Source organism: Saccopteryx leptura, chromosome 4, assembly GCF_036850995.1.
Source record: "Saccopteryx leptura isolate mSacLep1 chromosome 4, mSacLep1_pri_phased_curated, whole genome shotgun sequence".
In the NCBI taxonomy this organism is placed as follows: domain Eukaryota; kingdom Metazoa; phylum Chordata; class Mammalia; order Chiroptera; family Emballonuridae; genus Saccopteryx; species Saccopteryx leptura.
Window position 1 is genome coordinate 206,075,385 of NC_089506.1, and position 25,384 is coordinate 206,100,768.

At 48.6% G+C, this 25,384-nt stretch overlaps 1 protein-coding gene and 1 non-coding gene across 2 annotated transcripts in view; both read left to right on the top strand.

The window, feature by feature from the left end:
• The first annotated feature begins 7,069 nt into the window (after positions 1-7,069).
• Positions 7,070-7,145, top strand: TRNAV-GAC (transfer RNA valine (anticodon GAC)). The gene has a single exon. It is a non-coding gene; the product is annotated as a tRNA-Val (tRNA).
• A 4,421-nt stretch (positions 7,146-11,566) lies between these two features.
• GRIN2A (glutamate ionotropic receptor NMDA type subunit 2A) overlaps positions 11,567-25,384 on the top strand; it is a 402,144-nt gene continuing 388,326 nt past the window's right edge. Inside the window, exons 1-3 of the mRNA XM_066382631.1 lie at positions 11,567-11,813; positions 12,410-12,600; positions 13,995-14,426. Of these exons, the coding sequence (XP_066238728.1) occupies positions 14,013-14,426 (414 nt within the window). The 5' untranslated portion in view covers positions 11,567-11,813; positions 12,410-12,600; positions 13,995-14,012. The remainder of the gene's footprint in view (positions 11,814-12,409; positions 12,601-13,994; positions 14,427-25,384) is intronic.

Here is a 25,384-nt window from a genome sequence, read left to right on the forward strand (position 1 = left end):
GGCTGCCTCAGTTTACAATCCCACCAACAGTGCACAAGGGTCCCTTTTCTCCATATAGGAGGATCCACTTTTGAGATAACTCCCACACATGACTAGCAGGTTAGTGTGTTTGTTAGTGTGAAATTGTGCCAGGGCTGAGGGTCGTGTACCTTGGTTCCTCTTCATATAAGATTTATTCTTAGATGATCAGGCTTTCTCACAGCATGGTGGTCGGGTTCCAAGAGGCAATGCCCCAATAGAACAAGGTGGGATTGCATCTCATTTTTATGATCTAGCAGGGGTCCCCAAACTTTTTACACAGGGGGCCAGTTCACTGTCCCTCAGACCGTTGGAGGGCCGCCACATACAGTGCTCCTCTCACTGACCATCAATGAAAGAGGTGCCCCTTCCGGAAGTGTGGCGTGGGGCCGGATAAATGGCCTCAGGGGACTGCATGCGGTTGCGGGCCGTAGTTTGGGAACGCCTGGTCTAGCCTCAGAAGTCACTTAGCAGCACCTGTGCTGTACTGTATTGGCCAAGGAAGTAAAAAAGGCCCACCTACTTTCAAGGGTTCATAAATAAATCTCTAGATGGGGTAGTGGCAGGAGTGCTTGCCTCTAGGGAGGTGGCTGGTGGCAGGGAAGAGAAGGGGGGAGAAAAGGACAGTAGAGAGAGACAGGTGAGAGAGGGAGGATTTATGTCTCACGGTAGAGCCTGATATGTCTTTGACACACACATATATTACCTTTTGTAAAAAATTTTTAAAAAGGCTGAGATGGCAGGGAGCAGTGGGTGGGTGTATGTTCATGAGTGACCATGTGTATCTCTGTGTGCTCACAGCCTTGGGCCAGACATGGGTGACACAGTTAAAGCAACAAGTCCAGTAGAAAGCAAAGGAGACAGTGCCTCCATGACCAAGACAGGGCCTTGGGTTCCAGCATGAACGTGCTCTGAGCTTCCCAGGGCTATATTCTTCCTGGTGTGGTCCATCCTCTCAAACAGAGATCCATCTCTCTGCCAGGGGCTGAGGACCCCCTATTGAAAGCAGAAACACTCTCCTTGTTAGAATTCACAAAAATCCTTTATCTATTTTCTAAGAGTAAAACAAAACTCCAACAAAAAGACCAAAAAAACCCCCCCAAAAAAACCCACACACACAAAAAACCCCCCACAACAACAAAAAAAGTGAAATCCTGCATATATACATTACTCAACACAGAAAACTGTGAAGTATAATAAAACCTGCCCTTTAAAGACTCGGCATGTGCCAGATGCTTTACCTGATTTAATCCTCACCCAGCTGTGACTTTGAGGAAACTGACTTTGCATATGAGGAAACTGAGGCTCTGGAGGGCAGTAGGACGTGCCCATGAACGCAGAGCTGGTGGGAAGGTACTGAAGTGTGGTCCCAGCCAGGTCTGCTGGCAGCCGGGTCTGCTTGTGGGACATCAGTCTTTCCTCCTCTCCCCACAGCTGGGATCCTTGGGTGGCTTTGCTTAATGAAGAGACGTGTTCTTTATGCAATTTGGATCTGACCGCTGGACTTGGCAACAATTTATTTTGTGACTTCCCAGTAAAAACAGAGTTCTTTGTTAAGAACAGTGACTCTGGGAGGGCAGAGCCAGGAACGTTAATTGGGTGCCAGTGGGCAGCGTCAGCGAGTGGTGGAGGGAGCAGCAAGTGGGGAGTCAGGAGGCGCCTATTCCAGCCCTCACTGGCTGTGTGACCCTGGGCAGTAATACTAATGCTCATCAATAAGAATAATAGCTTCTACATATTGATCTCTTGCTATCTACTGGGTGCTGTGCCAAGTGGCTCATGTATCACCTGTTTAATCTTCTGAGCAATCCTGTCAGGAAAGGAGGCAAGCATGTTGTCCCCATTTTGTAGATGAGGAAATTGAGGCTCTGGGCATTGAGCAACATGCCCAAGACCACACTCATAGGAAGAGGCACATCCAAGATTTGGATTCCAGAGCCTTGCTGTCACCAGTGTGCTAGAATGGTGATTCGGTTATGAATGTAACACGGACACTGACAGAGGCTAACATTTGCTGAACATTTTCCATGTGGCATACATTATTCCAATCACCGTATGACCGATATAGCATTTAGTCCCCACAATGACTGTGAAGTCCATAAGGTCTCCATCTTTTCAGATGAAGAAACTGACTTCTCATGTGTTTAGTGAAGGGGTTATCTCCCTTCTCTGCATGGTTCTTTCCTAAGAACTATTACTTTCAGGAAAAGGGTGGAGGTAAGCAGAAACTCACGTTGTGTGGGTGGGGCTGAATTCTGACTAGGCCCCTCCCTCTCCCACTGTCTCTCCCTCTCAGAGAAGCTCTGGAACTGAGGAGCTTGGGGAGAGAGCTGGACAAGTGCCTCACCTGTCCCTTCTCTGGAGGCTGGACACAGGCCGCTCCCTGGGGTTCGCCACGCCTGTCTTCCATTGGTTTGGGCCGGGCAGCCTGCCTCCTTGGCAGAGCAGGCTACGGCCTGAGGCTCCTGGATCCTGCATGGATCGGTGAACTGTGCAAGGGAAGGGAGGCTCTGCCAATGTGTTACTGGCCAGCTCCCCTCTGGGCACCATCTGGGACGCACTGAGCTGAAAAACCAGGGCCAGGCAATGGCTACCTCCTCCGCCCTGTGAGCCTCACTGCCCTGAGCACACACCCAGGGAGCCCAGGGAACATGTCAGAGTGTCAGGGCACAGGACATCCCAGGGGCCCCTCTTCTTTAAGCCCTCAGGGGCCCCATCAAACAATAATACACCTACTAATAACTTACATTTGTCAAATCCTTACTATGCTAAGTGCTTTATGTGTATCATTTAATTTACTTCTTATACACCCCCCCTATTTAAACACTATTACCCTCATTTTATAGGTAAAGAAAGTGAGACACAGGGAACCTAAGGGACTGATCTAAGGTCATGCAGCTGGTAAGTTTCCAAACCAAGGTTCAGATTCTAATTTCTAAACCTGGGCTGGGTCGTGAATCCTGGATTCTAACGTCTGCTCAGTCTCTGACAAGTAGTCCTCTCCAGTCCCTTGTTCTTCATTGGTCTCCCATTCCTGCTTCTGCACAATGCAAGGGTGGACCATCAGAGTCCCAGAGTTCCATCAGGGGCCATGGCGGAGATGGGGGTGGAGCTGCAGAAGGCGTGAGGAGAAGCAGAGGGTGAGCATCAGCTTCCCAATCCCTATCCCCCCTTTAACCCGAGAAGCAGCGTCACTTTTCGCTGCTTCCCATATTAGGGTTACATGTGAGAGTTGTCTTACAAAGGGGGCTCTGTTGCTTACAATAAGTCTAAATACTAGCAAATGCTGATCAAACATTCTTCTATCCTAAGAAAGGAAGAAAATGGATCTCAGAGAGGGTAAGGGGACCCATGTAAAGAAGCCCAATTATATAATTAGTGATTTACACAGATTATGTACTGGTTCAAGTGCAGGTTCTGGGGCCAGATATCCGTGGGTTCAAGTCTTAGTCCTGCCTATTATTAGTGGTTTCCAGGGTAGGCTCAGCTCTCCACTGTTACACAACCCCTGTCTTGCTACCACTGAGTTCTCCAAGAGGAATAGAGTTATTTCTCAGATGTAAGAACTCAGTCACTGGGTCATATTTCCTTTCCTTATTAACCACCAACCTCAACTCCCAACCCAAAGACACAGGACACCCAAATGCCTTGGGACCTGCCCAGTTATGGTGCAAATAACAAGGGTACCCAAGGACTGTCCCCTCTCAAGGAATAGCAAGAAATAGTGACTTTCCATCTGGCAACCTGTACTGGAATTCACACCCAGCAGAGGCTGTATTTATGGATAGGGACAGGACTGTCCTTGTGAGAAGAAAACGTGAATGAGGGACTGTGTCTGACCACGAGTAGCTCTGTGACCCTCAGCATCTTCCTTTTAGGCTTCAGTATCCTTGCCTTTAAAGAGCAGTGTTGAAGGTTTGACGTGACGCCCATGGGCACTGAAGCTTCGAGATGGTACGCTTCACCAATCCCAGGCACCAGGCAGTGTGGCCTCTTTCCTTGGCATCCAAACATCTCCCTGAGAAGTCTTCTTCCTAAGCGGTGACTTGTGAATCAGACAGAGTTGTAATTGACTAAGTCTCCTTTTTTTTTTACCTGTGGGGGTGAATGATGAGACTTTCGAGCACTCCTGGCCTTGAGAAATTGGCCTAAGGTGGTCTGGCTACATGACTGTCCTGAGACATAGTCCTGACCCAGCCACAGAGAGTGAGAGAGCTATCGGCCAGGTCACTGTATCTTCCCAGCGAAGTCTGAGCCTGTCAGAGGGGAGATTTCCTGGAGAGCTATCCAGCTCTGGTCACGGAAGCTGCCCCCTATGAGTGAGTGTGAGAAGCAGCACCCAAGGCCTCCCCAGGTGTATAGCAACGTGACCCTGGGTACCGCAGGACTTCCTCCTTGCTCTTCCTCTAAGAGAGGGAGTGGCTGACTTGTTTGATCGGAGAATACTCGTGGAGCTGTGTTTCCTAGTGGGCAGATTTGATTGGCTGTTAGAAAGTGACATTCATGTTTGGCTTCCTTCTCTCTGAAGCCCAAGCGGTAGGAGGCTCCGGCTGACTTCACAGCAAAGGCCATCTCTCTCCCTCTGTCCCTTCTTTTCAGTCCCACGCACTTTGGTGCCTTCACTTGATCCATGCTTTTCTGGTTGGTTAGGCAGTGTGGTCAGTGCCCCGCTCACTACTTTTTGGCTCACCCTGTCTACAGCATCACATGTAGAAAATTCATGGGCATCTGTTGGCTTCCTGCATTTCTCTGTGCCCAGGGAAGGCTAGAAGGTAGGGAGTCAATGCCGCAGGAGTGACCCTAACCGATGAAGGATGAGGGGGTAGATAACCGCTCCCGCCACATTCTTTGCCACCAAATGGGACAATTCTAAGGAGTATTCTACATAGTCTCTCAGCCTGTGTTTAGCTGGATCAGGACTTAGTTGCCCCCGGTGGCTACCCTTCTAGTAACAAATCTTTTTATTTTTTTTCTTTTTTCCTTTTTTTTTTTTTTTCTTTTGCTTTCTTGAAGCTGGAAACGGGGAGAGACAGACAGACTCCCGCATGCGCCCGACCGGGATCCACCCGGCACGCCCACCAGGGGCGATGCTCTGCCCACCAGGGGGCGATGCTCTGCCCCTCCAGGGCGTCGCTCTGCCACGACCAGAGCCACTCTAGCACCTGGGGCAGAGGCCAAGGAGCCATCCCCAGCTCCCGGGCCATCTTTGCTCCAATGGAGCCTTGGCTGCAGGAGGGGAAGAGAGAGACAGAGAGAAAGGAAGGGGGGGTGGGGGTGGAGAAGCAAATGGGTGCTTCTCCTGTGTGCCCTGGCCGGGAATTGAACCCTGGTCCCCCGCACGCCAGGCCGATGCTCCACCGCTGAGCCAACCAGCCAGGGCCTAGTAACAAATCTTTATTGGCTTCGTACACCCCCTTCCTCTTGTGTTTCCTGGATCACTTCCCAAATAAACCCAGGTTCTCAGATCCTTATCTCAGGATCTGCTCATGATATTATGATTTATAAGAAGAACTATGTAGTTGAGCTTTGTCCTCTGTTTCTAGCATAGAGCTCCTAAAACCTTTGGAATTTTCTAAGGGTTGAGAGCAGCTTAATGATGTCTTTTGTTCTTTTAAGGAGGTGACTTTTGGGAAGCACCTAAGAAGAGGGTTCGGTCTCTGGCCAGTGATTAGAAGGCTGGAACTTTCAACCCCTCCCCTGGACCTGCAGGGAGGGGAGAGGAGCTGGAGGTTGAATTGAATCACCAATGGCCAATGATTGAATCATTTGTAGCTATGTAATAAAACCTCCATAAAAAAATCAAAACGATAGGTTAGCGGAGAGCCTCTGGATTGGTGAACACTGGAGATTGGGGGAAAGTGGATGGTGGCACACCGGGAAAAGGCATGAAAGCCCTGCGCCCTTCCCTCACACCTGCCCTGCGCATCTCTTCATCTGGGTGCTGATTCGTATTCTTTTCCATTGTAATAAATCAGTATTCTTGTAATTAAACTGGCTTCCTGAGTTCTGTGAGCTGCTCTTGCGAATTAATCAAACCCAAGGAGGGGGTGGTAGGAATCTCTGATTTATATAGCCAGCCAATCAGAAGGACAGATAACAACGTAGACTTTCAACTGGTGTCTGAAGGGGAGGCAGTCTTGTGGGATTGAAGCCCCAACCTGTGGAGTCTGTTCCTGTCTCCAGGTAGGTAGTGTCAGAATTCAGTTGAATTTTTTATTTGTTTTTGTTTTTTAAAAGTTTGTTTTTTTATTTTTATTTTTATTTATTTATTTATTTTTTACAGAGACAGAGAGTGAGTCAGAGAGAGGGATAGACAGGGACAGACAGATAGGAACGAAGAGAGATGAGAAGCATCAATCATTAGTTTTTCATTGCGTGTTGCAACACCTTAGTTGTTCATTGATTGCTTTCTCATATGTGCCTTAACCGCGGGCTTTCAGCAGACTGAGTAACCCCTTGCTGGAGCCAGCGACCTTGGGTTCAAGCTGGTGGGCTTTTCCTCAAACCAGATGAGCCCTCACTCAAGCTGGCGATCTCACGGTCTTGAACCCGGATCCTCTGCATCCCAGTCTGACGCTCTATCCACTGCGCCACCGCCTGGTCAGGCTAATTGAGTTGAATTTTAAGACACCCAGCTGGTGTACAAGAATTGCTTGTTGGTGTGGCATGCCCTCCCCCCACCACACACACTGGATTTGGGTGCAGAATTCTTACTGTTCTTGGAGGGATCCACACTAAGACATATCACTGTACAACATTTACTACACTGTTGGGGAAGACTGGGTGATTTCACTCCCATTTTACTAATGAAGACACAGACCTGGAGAGGTCGATGAGTCTTCTCATAGTGGTGGGATATAGACTCCTGACTCCCAATTCACTATTCTTTTCTCAACACTGTGCCTGATGCCTCCTCCTAGGATCCTGTTTAATATAAAGGAGGCAACTGGGCTACATTAGGTAAAGACTGATAAGGAACAAAATCTTTTGTTGCTCTCTTAATTTTAGTTTCCAAGACTAGCAGTGAATTTGTTTAGAAAATACCTTGCCGGCCCTGGCCAGTTGGCTCAGTGGTAGAGCGTCGGCCTGACGTGCGGGGGACCCGGGTTCGATTCCCGGCCAGGGCACATAGGAGAAGCGCCCATTTGCTTCTCCACTCCCCCCCTCTTTCCTCTCTGTCTCTCTCTTCCCCTCCCGCAGCCAAGGCTCCATTGGAGCAGAGATGGCCCGGGCGCTGGGGATGGCTCCTTGGCCTCTGCCCCAGGTGCTAGAGTGGCTCTGGTCACGGCAGAGCGACGCCCCGGAGGGGCAGAGCATCGCCCCCTGGTGGGCAGAGCGTCGGCCCTGGTGGGCGAGCCGGGTGGATCCCAGTCGGGCACATGCGGGAGTCTGTCTGACAGTCTCTCCCTGTTTCCAGCTTCAGAAAAATACAAAAAAAGAAAAAAAAAAAAAAAAAAAAAAAAAAAAAAAAAAAAAAGAAAATACCTTGCCTTTTGATTAGAACTATTGATACCTGAATGTGTCATGGGAACAGGAAGGGATTTGTAGTCTTTTGGATAAGTTATTATAGAAGGATTAACTAGTGCCTTTGTTGATCCAAGAGTTGAAACTTACAAGAAAGTCACAGAATCATAGACCATCAAAAGTGGAAGGCAGCTTTGAGGTCATCTTGGCTAGTCTAAACCTTTCTCTTACAAATGGAGAAACTGAGGTCTAAGGAGGAAAAAAGTACTTAAGGTTATCATCAGGTAACATGGAAATTAGGCTCTGAGAAAAAGTAAAGAAAATATAGGCAATCAGAGTCAGATTGTGCTAAGATCAGGAATCTATCAGAACTTGTTAAATCAGACATGACAAATTAATGGATGAGGAACTCCTATGTCTAAGCAAGCTTGTGAAGTTCTAGCTAAACTCTGAGAAATAAGTCAAGAACTGGTCAGGGATGTCTGTTTTGGCACAAGACAGGTGAGTCCTATTTATCTGCCACTACATAAAAGACAAGATTAAGAAAGCTGGGACCATGGTTAGCCCACCGACAGGCTGGAATTTGACACCAACAGGTTGGAATTTGGAGGAATGGTGAAGGTAGATCACCACTGAGAATGCCTAAGGTGGTGGCTAGTCTGGTGCTCTTAATATACCTTTCTACTCTACCCTTCTCTCAGGATTCTAGCATGCTGCTTTGGAATCTCAATTACTTTGTAAAATGCAAGTACTTTATTTTACCTAGCAGACACTTAAAGCAAAAATTCTGGATCCTGCTTCAAATTTTGCCTTTAGCCTCTTGTCCCATAGTACTAAACTTGATTAGTTCCACTCAAGTCTTCTGTCCCCCATGTGCAAATAAAGGTCCAGGTCAGAAATTCTTAAAAAGCATTTTAAAAGAAACAATAGCTCCATTGGATGGTAGCAGCTTTTATGTGGAATAAAATAGTTTTCCATGGTGAATAGCTTTTGGAATATTGCTGGATTAATAAAAATATTAAAATAAAACTGTAAGACTTCTCAGATCCTTTAAAATAAGAATTGACCTTAAAGTGATTTTGATAGGTAGAGTTCTCTAAACTTACTTGAAAACAGAAAATACACCATACAGGATAGTCTCTAATGGTCATTCAGCTTCAAAATGCTATAAATTCTTTACTGATTTCCTTTGAGAATAGATAAATAAAGAGAAGCATAATCAATGATTGGTTCATTTTAGTTCTCTCCTGAGAACATAATATGGTGGTTGGTTTTAACCACAGTGTTTAAGTGGCTCAAAGCAAGTCACAACCATGGGGGTCCTTTCTCTAGTAGAGCATTTGAAGATAAATCAATTGGTTTGAAAACAACTGAAACAATTTGTGCCTTAAGAGCAGACTAGGTTATTTCACTTACTTTAATGATGTGACTGGTGATAAAAACCAATTGGCAAAATTGCAGAAAGGTGTTGAATAAAGGGCTTTTTTTTTTGAAGGTTTTCCTTCTGAAAGCCCTGAGGAGCAAAATCCTGCTCAATGTCCTGAGCTGTGTGGTGGGTGTAGCTTTGCAGCACAGCATGGAGTAAAGTTGTCATGTTATGATACACAGTGTTAGAGTCTCCACCTGTTTGGTGAGGTTCTCTAGGTGCCCGACCCTAAATGGTTCTCCACACAGGGGAGATGTTCAGTCAAGAGCAACTCCAGCTGCCTGTGTCTGTCTTCAGAGACAGACTGTTCCTTCTTTCTGTGTTCAAAAGAGGCCATACCTGTTTGATCTACCCTTTTACAAGTCTGGTCACAAATGACTTTAAACTGGTTATAACATAGTTTTCACTTAAGGCGATTTCAGGGTCAGCAATGATATACAAGAATGAATGTGCAGTGACTATCAACCAGGGCATCATCGGAATGGTCTCTGGAATCAAAACAGATAAACACACTTGGCCCATTGGAGATAATGATGGAGAAGACCTAAAGTGGGTGCAGGCATCTGAATTTGAAAATCTCCAAAGATGCAACCCACATGTCCATAAATAGGAGACTGGATACACAAAATGTGGTTTATTCGTACAATGGAAAGCTACTCAGCAATAAAAAAGAAAATCTGTTGTTACTTGCTTCAGCATGAATGAATCTCCCAGACAGTAGACTAAGTGAAAAAAAGCTACAATATACAATGTAGAATTCTATTGATATAAAGTTTGAGAATGAGCCAAGCTGGCATAGGGTATTAGAAATCAAAATTGTGGTCACTACTGAGAGGGAAGTGGGATTAATCATGAAGGGACACACACAGTTTCTGGGGGTGATAGGAATATTCTGTACATTGTTGTGGTGATGGTCTACACAGATGTATACGATTTCAAATTTTGAACTGAATTCTTAAGAGGAAAAGTATATTTTATTGTATATAATTTATACCACATTAAAATAACGTAGCCTGCAAGGCCCCAAATTAAGGTCCTCTACCTGTGCCAAAGTCTAAGAAGTGATCATCTCTACACAAGGGAAGGGCCTAACCCAGCTCAGCCCAATTGCAGCCTCAGGAAAGGGCACAATTCCCTATTCCCTGCCTTATATCACACGTCCCTCCATTTTCACTTACCTCCCATGATTCTCTCCTCCTTCCTCTGGCCTTTGGATAATAAAACTCTAGACAACTCAACATACAACAACTAGCATAATGATAAACCCATAGGTATCCAGGGACGGTGCCTCTTTTCTGTCTCCATTTCAGTTGCCACGTCTGCATTCTTGGAAGGAGTCCTTTCTGTACTAGGCCACCTGAAGAGTCCTCACATTTACTGAACACCTGCTGTGTGCTAGACCTTGATGATTCCCTTACTAAGGCGATGCCATTTTTTTTTTTCAAAATAACCCTGAGAAGTAGATTTTTTTTTTTACTGCCATCTCCATTTTCCAGATTAGCAATAAAAAAAGGAAGATAAATTCCCAGCCCACAGGTGATATCAGACTGGTAAAGTGGAGGATGCAGGGTTAGAACAGTGACTGTACAACCTCTTACAATTTAAGGCCTCTTTATTTCCAGGGCCTGAAGGGAGAAAAGCAGAGATGGACACTGGAAGGAGAGGTACCGTTGAGTGGAAAAGGGGCAGCGGTCCTCATTTGACAATGCTTTTCGTGCCCAGTTGCCAGAATTCAAGCTAGCCAGGCCCCCCACACCCAGCGAGTCCCAGGCTCTCTGTCTCGCCTCTGCTGGGAGCATAGGAGCAACGGCCTCAGGGCGACTTTCGTTTGGTATAACTTAGAAAACAAGAAGGAAGCAAGTGGGGGATGTAAAAGATGTCTTTACTTTTAGGATTCTGGCTCTCTGAGATCAGAGGAGTGGGTTCCAGTACGGAGGTGGCAAGGAATAGGGAGAAGCATTGGAGCAGATTCTGTGTGCGTGCGTGTGTGTGTGAGCACGTTTGTGCGTGGAGGGGGGATTGCTGTACTCAGCGCGAAGCACTGGGGGAGGAGGAAGCTGTAGCGGAGCTCTGAATAATTGATTCTTCAGCCGCACCAGACGCCCGGGAGCGGGCGGAGAGCGTGGTTTCAGCACCACGGATAGCGGTGCGCGCCGCCGCCGGCGCCCCCGCCTTCAGCCAGCCACCTATCCTGGCCCTGTCGCCACCGTGCGCTCCAGGAGCGGGTGGCCGCGCTCTGCGCCGCCGCCAAGGGACTGCGGGGTCTGCCTCAGCTCGCCTCCGGGGAACGCGGCTGCGGGCGGGAGACGCCTTCGCCCGCCGAAGCTCCGAGTCTCTCCGGCTTTCGCGTGGGCTGGGCTGCTGCGTCTCACCGACTGGGAACAAGTCCCTAAGTTGGCGTGGGGGCGCCCCTGCCTTCTCCTTTTCCTCCGAGGCGACCGCAGCAGAAGCACGTCCTGGAAGCCCGGCTTTCCCAGTGCTGTGAACCAGGGTGGTCAGGCGCTCTCGGGACTCCCGCCGCGAAGTGGGAAGCTGAACGGTGGCCCCGCAGCCAAGGGCCCAGAGGGAGCTGCCTCCCCCCGCCCGCGCCTTTCTCGGCCGGGGACCGCGGGGATCCCCGGCTACAGGCGCGCGCGCCCTCCCACACTCACTCTCACACACACTCGTCCTCACACTCACCAGCCCGGATCCTGGGCTGCGGAGAGGTCTCTCTGGCGCGCTCAGAGGACAGGGCAGCTGCTGTCGGGAGCGGGGCAGGAAGCCGAGCTCTGGGTCTTTGAGGGAGGCGCCGAGGGCTTAGCTGGAGCATGGGGCCGGGTGAGCACTGAGAGTCGCGGCCGCAGCCATCAGCCCTGGAGATGACCAGGAGCGGCCACTGCTGAGAACTATGTGGAGGGAGGCTGCGGTGAGTGCTGGCGCGGGACGCGGGGCCTGGGCGGCCCCTCTGGGAAGAGGACTGTGGAAGGCCTGGATAAGAGGGGGCAGCGGGACTGCAAGAGTCGTTGCATGGGAAGGATCGCTCTCTTCCTCGGGGATCCGGGACCGCGGGAGCCCGAGTCCTTCCCTCTCCCTCGCCTCCTGCCCTCTCATCGCAAACTCAGCCGCCTCTACCCCTAACCTACCCACCCGTTCCCTTTTCTTTCTCTCCCTACCCCCCTCGCTCAGTCGCTCCTGGCCGCACAACTCCCAGCAGCCGGCTCTGGGGAGGTGGTAGGGGGTGAGGGTGGAGGTGCCCAGTTATCTTCTCGTGGGTGGCCAAACTGGGCTCTGGCTCTCCTGTGCGCTCTGGAGAGGAGTTCTCTATATCGGCCACAAGGTCTGAGGATCCATTCTGGGGGCGTCTCGGGCATGGAGCTTCAGCTCCCCCTCTACGGCCGAGCCCCCCTGTGTGCACAGAGGGGCTGTGAGCACTGCAGACTGCAGCCTGCCCACCCCCCGGTCCCTCTCTCCCGACCCCGTGGGCTGACCCTGTCTTTCCGTCTCTTTTCTGCCCCCCCGTAGAGCCCTGCTGCAGAGCCTCCGGCTGGGATAGCCGCCCCCCGTGGGGGCGATGCGGACAGCGCGGGACAGCCAGGGGAGCGCGCGGGGGCCGCAGCATGCGGGAACCCGCTAAACCCGGTGGCTGCTGAGGCGGCCGAGATGCTTGTGCGCGCAGCGCGCCCCACTGCATCCTCGACCTTCTCCGGCTACAGGTACGTCCCAGCAGGAGACCTGGGCTTGGCGGGATGGGTAGGAGGAAGGAAGACACGACCTGAGCGAGAGCGGGAGAAGGGTCTTGGGAGAGAGAGAGAAAGCGGGAGAGGGAACATCGGTAGCGAGGCGAGGGAGGAGCACCAGGGGGCGCTGCGGCACCGCAGTGCTCACTCATAGAGCGCTAAGGTCGGTACGAGTTCGCCCCAACTTCCCCTGGCTCTGGCAGCGCCCTGCCGGAGGGGCGCGCGCCTGTGCACGCGTGCACGACTGTGCTGGTATTTGCAGGCACGCGCTTCTGTGCACCTGGCGTGGAGCATATGTGTGCACCGTTTGAGCACATGTGCGGACTCCGGATGGCTGTGAGCACCGCTACGGCGGCCTGCGGCTGTGCGCAGAAATGCGCGCGTGCTTGTGAGCGTGTGCAGCCCCACTGCCCACGTGCATATAAGACCTGGTATCAGGATCTGAAATGGAAAGCCTGGGGAGGGGCTGTACAGTTCACATCGGTTGGAGAGCTTCTTGGGAGCCTACCTTTACCCCCACGCACGTTTTTCACCAGCTCCCACGCGCCGGCCCGCGGGGGGACTCGCCTCCTCTCTGGCTTTCTGCATTGCACACGAGCGTGTGAAAGAGGATATGTGCTGTGTGTGCACGCGTATCTGAACGCGCGTGTGTTGGGGGCGGGTCCTGGGGCCACTTGCTTCAGGGCCCCTCGGCGTGAGGAAGGGGTGGGCGCTAAGTTTCCCCGGGCGCCCCAGAGCCTGGAGCGCACAAGCTAGCGTCCCAAGCGCTTGAGACCCTGCAGGAGAGGAGAGGGTCTGCAGCGGGGGCCGCCGGGAGTCAGGTCTGTGCTGCATCCCGCGTTCGCAGGGGGCGGGGTCAGTCAACTCGTCATAGTGCAGGAACAGGGTTGCCCTGTCGCTCTGTCGCCTCCGCAAGCGGGGGCTGGTCTGTAGTTTATACCTTGTGAGCAGGGGGCGGGGTCGGTAACTTGTCCGCTCCAGCTGGTGTGGGAGAGGAGTGGGTGAAGGTTGTTCCGTGAGCCTACGTTCTGGGGCGGTGGTCCGCTGCTAACTCGCTGGATGCGATGGGTGCTGTGGGCAGAGTCTGCATGGAGAAGAGGATGGAGACAGGAGATGAGAGAGAGGATGGATGCGAAGATGTATTTACGGCCAGGGATGGAGAATTAGTTCGGATTGGACTTGTGGATATAGTTGGAGATGGGTCTGGGGACGTGGATGGCATCGGGGATCCGGAATGGAGTAGGTGACTGACAGCTGGAGCTGCGGGTGGGCTTTGTACCGGGCTTGTACAGCAAAGGGCCGGGTCAGCAACTACTTTCGTCTGCAACCCTCGCTTACCGCGGCCCTGACTCTTCCTCTCCACCTTGCAGTGACCATAAGTGGCGACTATGGGCAGACTGGGCTATTGGACCCTGCTGGTGCTGCCGGCACTTCTGGTCTGGCGCGGTCCGGCGCAGGGCACGGCGGCGGAGAAGGGTCCTCCGGCGCTGAACATCGCGGTGCTGCTGGGTCATAGCCACGACGTGACGGAGCGTGAACTGCGGAACCTGTGGGGCCCGGAACAGGCGTCCGGGCTACCTCTGGACGTGAACGTGGTAGCACTGCTGATGAACCGCACCGACCCCAAGAGCCTCATCACACATGTGTGCGACCTCATGTCCGGTGCGCGCATCCATGGCCTCGTGTTTGGGGACGACACCGACCAGGAGGCCGTGGCCCAGATGCTGGATTTTATCTCCTCACAGACTTTCGTTCCCATCCTGGGCATCCACGGGGGCGCATCTATGATCATGGCTGACAAGGTAAGGGCGGGAGGGGATGGGCTGCCAGGATGCCGGAGTGTGCCAGTCACAGGGCTGCCAGGGGGTGGTGGCCACTGACCCTGGTGAGAACCAAGTGCTACTACCACCTCTACAACCCAGAAATGAATGGAAATGCCTTTTGCCTTTGGTCTTAAAGTGGGGTACTCAGAAGCACCTTGGGTGTGCCATGAAGAGCTAGGAAAGCCCAGAAGTGTGACAGAGAGGTGGAACGCTTGGAGATTTCTAAGTAGTGTATAGATGCAGGCCTGGGGCCCCCTGAAACAACATGGCTTATAGTCCTGTAATGTAATCTTACCAGGCTGTCTTGTGGAAAGTGTCCGTTGTCACCTCTTGTGGTACCTAGAACTATTCCACAAAAGATTAAATGTGGGTATGTTGTGGAACAAAATGAGAAGTTTTAGGTAAAGCACAAAAGAACAGAGAAACGTCATATGCTTTTGCAGCCACCAGAGGAGTGGGAAAGTTTGAGAAGCCCTGGGTTAAAGGCCACAGGAGAGTGTCCTTCCAGGGGAGTGGGCGTGAGTGGAGAGGAGAACGGACTGCTGGCACAGGCCATGGACGGCCGGGCATTTCCCTGCGTGCTCCTGGGGGTGAAGCTGGCAGGGTTCCAAGGCCCTCAGCTGGAGGGGTTGCCACCCAAGGAGGGGGTTTGGTACTGAAGTTTGACAGTGTCAGAATGAAGGAAGTTGAGTCCAAATTTCCTGGCTTTGAATGAGAGGGAGGGTCTGTTGTTTTGTGGACCAGATCAGGTGTTAGTTGGGAAAAAAAGAGAGAGAGACTTAAAGATCTGAGTGAGATGCTATGAGGGTCTGGTTTGAGAACTGTGCAAAAGTGGAAGGACAGAAGACAATCAGAAGGACAGAAGGAAGAAGCAAAGAGAAGAGTGAGGAAAAAAGGGAAGGATTAGAGTTGTGGGTGCACCGTACCTCTGTGTAAGCCCCAGCAAGGGACTGGGCATGGGGATGGGGAGGAAAGGGTGAGTGTACTTGTGTGCTAGGGTCCCCAGCCCTGAGACCTCCTCGGAGCATGCTCCTTAGGTAGCAGCAGTCATCCCAGCGGAGCGAGCAGAGATTTGTCATAGCACTTTTCTTCTGACACTCTCAAAGCACTTTTATATTCACCAAATCAGATTCTGCCTGTGCCTCAGCAATTCCCAGCAGCTCCTGTGGGGACTGTATTAATTCTTCCAGGTCTCCTGGGCTGCAGTACATTCGGCTGAAGTACACAACTGATGCAGTATCTTATTAAACATTCAGTTAAAAATGGTTTGCAGCCTAGCAGAATTCCTATGTGTGGTTGAGCATTTTCTCAGCTGCCTCTCAGCTTTGGGGTTCCTTTCTGGGATGAAAAACAGTAGGGAACAGCTGTGCTTTGCCGCCAATGTATGACCATTTCAGAAATGGAAAGGGACTCAGAGTCTATAAGGACATCCTATAGTTTTCAGATGAAGTGACTGAGGTGTAGGGCAGTTAACAACTTGGCCAAGACCACATAGTGGTGATGGAACTAGATCTCTGGGTTTTTGGTCCCAAGCGGTGATCTCACTTTCCACCAACGTCAAGCTTATCCTTTCACTTTGTCAGCCCATCTTCAGGAGGGTCAAGGAATTTCATTTTATGGCAGGTCCTGGGCCACAGAAAGGTACAGCAAATCAGGAACTGGAGAGCTTATGGGTCAAGTGACCAGCTGGAGTGACCAGCCTTCTGATGCAGATATTAAGAACAGCAGTTTCCAGCAAGGATTTGGAATGTGATTTAAAGGATCTAAATATTACCACCAATCCTTCTTTCCTTCTGAAGTTTTGAACAGAGGAGTAACACACAGAAAACAGTAGCCATATTGAAAATGAAATTTCTGGATTGACTAGGGCTCAGCACAGTCTGTGGAGGAATCTGGTAAAAGCTGAATTGGAGAAGGTAGCTTGAGGCTCAGGCTGGGAGGTCTGAGCTGACAGGTGTGTGACTCAGGCTCTCTCCTGACGTATGCATCCAACTGTAGGCAAAACAGTAGGAACAGGGAAGGGGCTCAGAGCTGAACACCCCTTGACATGCAGCGACCTTCCCCACTGTGAATGTCAGGCTCTGATCTGCTACAGCAGAAGCTGCCCCTCTCCTGAACAGGGAACTAAATTAGAAAAGGAGGTTTGAGAAGTCCAAAGCATGTGGGTGGAAGCATCCTCCTCTCCTGCAGAATGAAACTGCCTTCTAGGGACTAGACAAGAGTGTGATCCCACTTAAGAGCGAAGAAGAAAAGGGAATTAGGAAATGGCAAGAGGAGGATGAGAAGGGATGTTTTCAGAGAAGTCAAGACTAGAGAGCAGTTTAAGAGGGGATGGAGAAGAGTGGGAGGAAAGGTCCATTGGCTCAAAAATGGTGAAGGAAATTGGGTAGTCCTCATGGTTGGGGCTTTCTGAGTTGGTCTTGACGGCAGGGAATCAAATAAGTCAGTGGAGATAACACTGGGGTATATGGGTGGGCCCTAGGTGTGGGATGTGCAGGTGATGTTGAGAAGGGTTGGATTAAAGGGTGGGATTTTGGTAAACCTGGATGTGCTACAAAGAAAAGGAAAGAGATTGAGACATGGACAGCTCTTCCTTCCATTAGTAACCCATCGACCTGGCTAGTGCCTATGCCATCTGTCTGTTTCGGAGCTGAGTGCTGAATGCAGTTTGTTTGGCTCTAAGGAAATAGTCATGAGGCATTGCCTAAAACTCCACCTTGCTTGGTTGGGTGTGACAGTGCTGTTATGGTCACAAATTCTGGATCTCCCCGAAGTGACAAGGCCTCTCTGTTTCCCCCTAAGATGATGTTCACTTGGTAAAACCCAGAACATGCCTGCGTTTTCAGCTTCTAAATTGGTAACAGGATAGTGCCCCTGTGGATAATAATGGTACTTAATTTGATTATCAGTTGAATCGAATACCCATCCTCTTTACCTTTCCCTCAGCCTATTTGGCCTTTGGAAAAAAAAAAAAAAGAACAAAGTTTTATAATAATTGAAATGTGTCAAGTGACAGGTTTTTGTGGTGTTAATTTAATTTACAGTGAAGATGTTAAAATTTTGCTTCTGTCAGTGGGTGATCCTGAGAAATAATTGAGTTAGAGGTGGAAATAATGCCGGTAGATGAGTTCTAACCACATCCTGGTTTGGCCATTGGAGGCCATCCAAATGAAGTACCCTCTGGTTGCAGTAATGGCGCTTAGTAAACCAATCATGTGCACTAGACTTACATTTCTGCTCATTGTCCTCACCTCCTCCATCCCTTTCTCCCTCATTTCCAACTGCCCCATAGGGGAAAAGGCAAGGCTTAGATTTTTACCTACAGCTATCTATGCGGGTAAATGCATGGGTTTTGCTTTATATGTTATTTCTATACATACCTCATCTCCTCTATTAGAGTGTAAGTTCCCTAAGGACAGATTTTTTAAAAAGTGTGTTTGTGTGTATGTGTGAATTTGAAATAACAAATACTCCTTCTACACGGACAATTTATAAAAAGAAGATCTTTTCATTGTAGATCATCTAGAAAGAACATGAAAGTTTAAAGAAAATAAAAAATCTCCCTCTAAATTCTATCATCAGGAGTAACCACTATTGACACTTGGGTCTATTTTCTTTCAAGCTTTATTTATTTAGTTATAAATTCAGGATTATACTGTCTATGTGGTTGTCTTTATTGTGCTTAATCTTCTGTGGGCTTTCTTAGTCAGAAGATCCAGTTGTTGTTGTTGTTGTTTTAATGCTGGAGAAAATCTCAGCCATGATCTGTTGGATAGTTCCTCTATTCTCTTCATACGTAGCTTCTCCATCAATCCTCCATGTATCTTATTTATTTTATTTTATTTTATTTATTTATTTATTTATTTTGTATTTTTCTGAAGCTGGAAATGAGGAGAGACAGTCAGACAGACTCCCGCATGCGCCCCACCGGGATCCACCCGGCACGCCCACCAGGGGGCGATGCTCTGCCCACCAGGGGGCGATGCTCTGCCCCTCTGGGGCATCGCTCTGCTGCGACCAGAGCCACTCTAGCGCCTGGGGCAGAGGCCAAGGAGCCATCCCCAGTGCCCGGGCCATCTTTGCTCCAATGGAGCCTCGGCTGCGGGAGGGGAAGAGAGAGACAGAGAGGAAGGAGAGGGGGAGGGGTGGAGAAGCAGATGGGCGCTTCCCCTGTGTGCCCTGGCTGGGAATCGAACCAGGGACTTCTGCACGCCAGGCTGACGCTCTACCACTGAGCCAACTGGCCAAGGCCTAATCCTCCATGTATCTTAACTTAAACATTCCTCCCCACCCCCGCTGCTCAGTTCTCCATCAATCTATGCTATGTTTGGGAAGGTATCCTCAATTCTATACTTCAGTTAACCAGCTCTTTTCATTTGTGTCTGGTCTATTATTTTGTTTATCTGTTAAGTCCTCTATTTCAACAATGGTTCATTTTATTTCCAGGATACATTACTAGTCCTTTTTTTTTAAAAAATACACACACACACACACACACACACACACACACACACACCTTTCTGCTTTTGTTTGTTTGTTTGTTTTATAAAAATCTCTTCTTATTTTGTGGATGTAAACCCCTCCTCTGTCCCTTTGAGAATTTAAAAAATACTTATTATAAAGTCCTCCTCTGATTGCTCTAGCATCTTTGTTTTGAATTCTTCCGTTTTGTGAGTCTGATCAATGGAGGTTCTCATCTATTTTCTAATTTTTGTTTGTCACTTATTTTCAGAGCACTTTTACGTGCTCTCCTGCCCTGCATCTGTAAGGATGTGTGCTTTTAAGCCAGAGCTCCTATCAACAGCTCAGATCAGACGTCTCTTCCTGCTCCACATACTCCACGGGACAGGCTTTGGTCTCAGTCTCATGGTGTCTCACTTTGGCTCCTTGGCACAGAGAGGGGCATCCTTTCCGGCCGTGACTCACGGTGGCTGGTGCAGATGTTCCAACTCCATTCACAGCTAGCAGTATGCTTCTGGGTCCAGTTCTGCTTCTTATCCCCTGGTGGATGTGGGGGATCCTGCTCCCCATGTCTTCTTGCCTTGGACCCATCTTTCCACGGACCACGTGGCTTTGATTTCCTTTTAAAATTGTGACGTTTCATCTCTTGATTTATTTATTTTTAGGGAGTCTTCTCTATTTGTGATCTGTGATTCCCTTTTCTTATTTCCAAGTAGAACTATGTAGAAATTTAAAATATCTAAATATCTATCTATAAATTCCATGTTTTGGGAGCAAAAGAGAGAGTTTACTGAATGTGTTCACTCTGATTTTGACTCAGTTATATTTCACAACCTGCTTTCATATTTTATTTTTTTTTCAAACTTGATTATATAGTCTTGGAATTTTTTCTTATTATTAAATAGACTTCTCAAACATGATTTTAAGTGGCTTTAGAGTAGTCTGTTGATTTTGTTCTACCTTTAGTAAAGATAATGTCTAGTCCTCATGTGTGTTCTTTCTGGCACCTTGTGCTGATCTTGCTCTTCGCATTTGTTACTTGGTACATGTTTGTTGATTGAATGAATGAATTCTTTGGTTCTGTGGCCAGCTTGCTGCAGTTTCTGGATAAACTTGCCACACTGTGGCTCAGGGCTTTCCAGACAGTGTTTGTTCCCTAAATGCTGACTGATTTCATAGGTGTGTGCCAAATCTCCTCTTCTCGCTAGTAGGAAGATGATTACTAGCCATCTTGGGGATTAACAGAAATTGGGGGAGGGGTCCATGAAAAAGGCCTGTGTAGCTGAGTAGCAACTCAACAGCAGGAAGTGGAGGCTGGTGCCCTGGTAACCTGGCAGCTCTGGAGTTTGGATGTGAGGGCCGAGCCTTTCCATTAACCACTGGGAGCTCATGGAAAGGGCAGACATGCACATCACAGTGGTGGCGGGGCCCACTCAGCTCCGACTACAGAGGCGTCAGGTAGTTCCTGAGAGTGGGGAGGCCTATATTTAGCCTAGTCGATGAGGCATGTCAGATGCACTCATCCACTCCCCCTCACATAAGTCATCAGAGAGCAACAGGCATCACCGGAGAGGCATGATTAACTTTCCAAATGTCCCCCCGGGGCCATTGGGAATCACGTGGACCATCGAGACTGGTCTGGTGGACTCCTAAGGGGTGTTCATCTTCACCTTGGTAGCCTTAGGTGGGAAATGCTTCTCTGAGTGTGTGGGAGGGGAGTGGAGGGGAGGGGGGATAGGCGGGGAATAAAGGGAAGAGAGACAAATAGAATCCTGGGTGTTCAGTAAAGAGTTGGTGGCTTCTGATAGGCCATCATCTCAGTGAGGGGTTATGTTACTAACTGTGTGTTTTGGAGCTCTGCACTCCTCTCCATGATTCAAGTTTGAATTAGTTGCCAACATTTTAAAGTTAGTTGACAACATTTAAAGACATGACAGAAATTTCTTGCTTCTTAAAAAAAAAAATCAGAAGGCCTGATCACGCTGGCCCATTTCCGCCACGCTGGCCCATTTCCGCCACGCTGGCCCATTTCCGCCACGCTGGACTATTTCCGCCACGCTGGCCCATTTCCGCCACGCTGGCCCATTTCCGCCACGCAGTAGCTGGCTGGAGATGACTAGCACCCCTCCCCCCAGACAGGGCAGGTGCTCTTCCCCTCTTTCTCCAGTCCTCAGCTTGCCAGCTTCGCTCACTTGTGTTATGGATTCAGTCCTGAAGGCATTGGGTTTGAGATCCCTGATGTAGGTGAAGAAACGCTGTTCTTTGTCAGGAGGGCTGCCCCGGGCATTCTCCTCGCCTCCCCGAGGATGCTCCTTGGTGGCTGGCAAACTCATTGTGTGCACATGGCCATGCTGCTGTGTTCATGGCCGCCATCATTCATCTACTGCAGCATTTTGTCCTTTTGAGCCCATTGGCCTTAAATCCTTCTCAACACACAACACCAGGAAGCCACTGCCAACCAACTCGAGTCAGAGGGTCCCAGGAAGCCTGAGACAAAGAGTCTGAGAAACTAAATCCTGTTTCCAAATGGCAGTGGGACCTTGAGGAAGACCCTCACCTTTCTGAACCTCAGGCTCTCCTTCTGTGAAATGAAGGTTTGGGGTGATGTTATCTCTAAGTCCCTTTCTGGCTCTGGGAAATTTACAGCCTTCGAGAGAAGGCTGGCAAGAAACATACCTAACTAAGCAGTGCTTGTCTTTAGCTGGTGAACTCATAGCTGTCTTAATTTGTTTTTGTTTTGTTTTGTTTTGTTTTTTTGTATTTCTCCGAAGCTGGAAATGGGGAGAGACAGTCAGACAGACTCCCACATGCACCTGACCGGGATCCACCTGGCACGCCCACCAGGGGCGATGCTCTGCCCGCCAGGGGCGATGCTCTGCCCTTCCGGGGCATCACTCTTTTGCGACCAGAGCCACTCTAGCGCCTGGGGCAGAGGCCAAGGAGCCATCCCCAGCGCCCGGGCCATCTTTGCTCCAATGGAGCCTTGGCTGCGGGAGGGGAAGAGAGAGACAGAGAGGAAGGGGGGGTGGAGAAGCAAATGGGCACTTCTCCTATGTGCCCTGGCCGGGAATCGAACCCGGGTCCCCCGCACGCCAGGCTGACGCTCTACCGCTGAGCCAACCGGCCAGGGCCTTAATTTGTTTTTTAACTGTCATTATAGCACAGTTAATAAGTTGAACATCAAGTTAGAGTGCATGGGTTTAAGTTCATACTCCATCACTTACCTGCTGGGTGATCATGGGGAAGTTCTTTAATGGCTCTGAGCCTCAGTGTCTTTATCTTTAAAATGGGAACAATAATAATACTTACTTCCTAGAGTTGTGAGATTTAAATGAGATAATGGATATAAAGTACATAGCTCAGTGTTTGACATAATAAATATGTATTACAGAAATGTTATGTATTGTGTCTATATTTTGTAGTTCTTGTTTTTCTCCAACGTACATGCACTTTTTCATAATTAGAAAAAATGATGAAGGGTGAGGAGGCGATCTCCTGCAAGAAACTGGGAATGAATTTCACAGAATCCTTAGGAGTGGGCAGTCTAACATGAGATGGTTCATATTTTCTTAACTGGGACAACCAGAAACTTCCTTTGAGGGCTTTGGACGTACCATGAGCTTTCTCCCGGCAGACTAAAGATTAGTTATGTCCAATGTGAAAGTGTCTGTAAGAGGAGACTGTCTCAGTGACCTTTGCAGTCGATAACTCTGTCGATTGGATCAAGTTGGGCTTAGGGCTTTAGGGTGTGGACACATCTAGTTTTTCATTTTAGCTCTTCTAAGGATTAAGTAACTCAATGATGGCCCGGAGAACGTGGCAGCCCCAGAGACATTTGATTAAATGTGCTGCTGAGAAGAGAAAGGTCCTGATTTTTGCAGTGATTTGTGTAGTCACACAACCAGAACCCCGGTCTGTGGGGGATTATTCTTCTGCTCTTATTTTATGGCCCTTTCAAGTTAATCATTATGAATGCAGCTGGTTTAGGGAAGGGGCTTAGATACCAGAGAGACAACAAACAGATTTTGACGTTAATATTCTGGTTGTCGTAACTAAAATGATTTAAGATGTTAGATGATGGGATTAAAACTCAGAGCTGCCTTTCCAGATTGAAATGACACACCTGTATGACAGACTGCCCTGGAGGGTTTAGGAAGAATTTACACTCTTACAGGGAGGGGGAAGATATGGCTTTCCAATATACTTGAGAATAGTTTTTGCAAGGGTCATGAACTGGTGGACTGCCTGCTGTGTCTGGCTTATAGATGCATTAGTATTTTATTTACCACCACAGTATTTAAGATACTTAAATTTTAATATCTTTAGATGAGACATGTATTGTCAGGTTCACTAGACTCCCCTTACTCGCTGTTACTTCATGTCTAGCCAGATTCCCACATTTATGTCAACTGCAAGGTCTCGGCAAGCATTTGAGATTGAGATCCCCACTCACAGGGGTTTCATTTATTATTTGCTTATTGCTTTTGCCTTGAGCAGATGCTCTTCAGATTCTAAGTATTGATACGGCTCTTAAAAAAGTGAAGGCCACATTTCTAGAAACTTAACGTCCAAATCAAGAGTGGTGATGGCTCCATTTTACCTTTTATATTGTTAGGAGGGCTTTCAGCTGCAAGTAACAGAGTACTTAACCGACAGTGGTTTAAACCATTAAGCTATTTAGTTTTATTGTCTAACAAGGAGCCCCAGGTCTGGTTTAGTGACACGATAATCCACCAAGGGCTCAGGTCCTTTCATTCTTCTGTTTTGCTTTCCTCAACTGATGGTTCATCTTGGTCACAAAATAGCTGCTGCTTTCCAGCCATCACATTTTCACATGCCAGCATGCAAAACAGGAAGAAAAAGGGATAAAAATGAAGCTCTTTTCTAGACTTTCTATCCTTTCATTAGAGAAGACTTCCCTTTACATTTCATTGGCTAGAAATGGGTCACATGCTACCCCTTGAACTTCACTGGTGGAGAATACCAGTCAGGATTCTTCTCCAAGAATGGATAGTTGCCACTAACGCAAAATTTGCTTCTGTTAGCAAGGGTGTAGGAGCATTGGCCAAGTGATACGATGAAAGATGTCTTCAGCTACACTGACACCATTATCTGTAGACTTGACTTAGTTCTTGTGCAGGGTGGCTAATATTTAAAGATGGAGCCTAACCAGGTGGTGGTGCAGTGGTTAGAGTGTCAGCCTGGGATGCTGAGGACCCAGGTTTGAAACCCTGAGGTCGCTGGCTTGAGCATGGGCTCACTAGCTTGAATGCAGGCTCACCAGCTTGAGTGTGGGATCACGGGATTGAGTGTAGGGTTGCTGACTTGAGCATGGGATCATAGACATAACCTAAGGTCACTGGCTTGAGCCCAGGGTCTCTGGCTTGAACCAGGGGTCATTGGCTCAGCTGGAGCCCTCCCCTACCCCTGCCCCACGGTCAAGGCATGTATCAGAAACAATCAGTGAACAACAAAAGTGCCGCAACTACGAGTTGTTGCTTCTCTTCTCTCTCACTTCTTGTCTGTCCTTGTCTGTCTCTCTCTCTCTCACTATAAAAAAGAGAAAAAAAAAGATGGATGTTGTAAACTGCAGTGTGTCCAGAGGAAGGACCTCTAGACTTGTGTAGGATCTAAATGATGTAAGCTAAGTCTCAAGAGAAAGATTTAGGGGAGTTTAGCCCAGATAAGAGTAGCTCAGAGAGAAGATGAGAGATTTGTTCAACCATCCCATGGGCTGTAGAGGGTAGAAGGTTTAATCTTAACATTTTTTTTGTTCTGGGGACAGAACTGAGGGTGAGGATGAAATGACAAGGAGTAAAGTTTCAGCTAGATATGAGGAACAAGCTTTGGCAATTCGGTCTCTGTTAGAGAACTCTGATATTTCATGGAATAATAAGTGCCTGGCAGATATGACCGAGCTGAGAGCGACTGCCCGTCTGTCAGGAACGAGCTGGAGAGTTGGACTCACATTGGTAAGATGGGATTGGGCCACTCAGAGACTCTGCACCTCTCAAATCCTTGAAAAACATTAAAAAAAAAATCTCCAAGTGCTGGTAGTTTAGGCTCTTGGATTTGGCTGAAAACCAACCTCCCAACTTTCTGCAAGGGTATGAGTAATTCAGTTTAAATTTGCCTGGCATGGGGGAGGCATTTATGAACCCTGCGTCATCACCTCAATCCCCAAGGGACTTTACATTGTCCTTAAGGGTAGACAATATTTGAGAAGCAGAAAACCTATGGACATTTCACCTCTCACATGCATATATAAATATAAACATAAGTAGGTCAGCCGGCATCATATTTAATAGTGGAAGTGGGTTTGGCTAAGAAGCACATCTACCGAAGATGATGCTTAGAAAAATTGCCAACGATCTCCAAGTGGGAAGTATTTGCAGTTGCATCCCTTTAATCACGATCACTTATTAAAGTATATTCACAGTTTTGCACACCTCACTGTAGCTGTATTTTGTATTTTA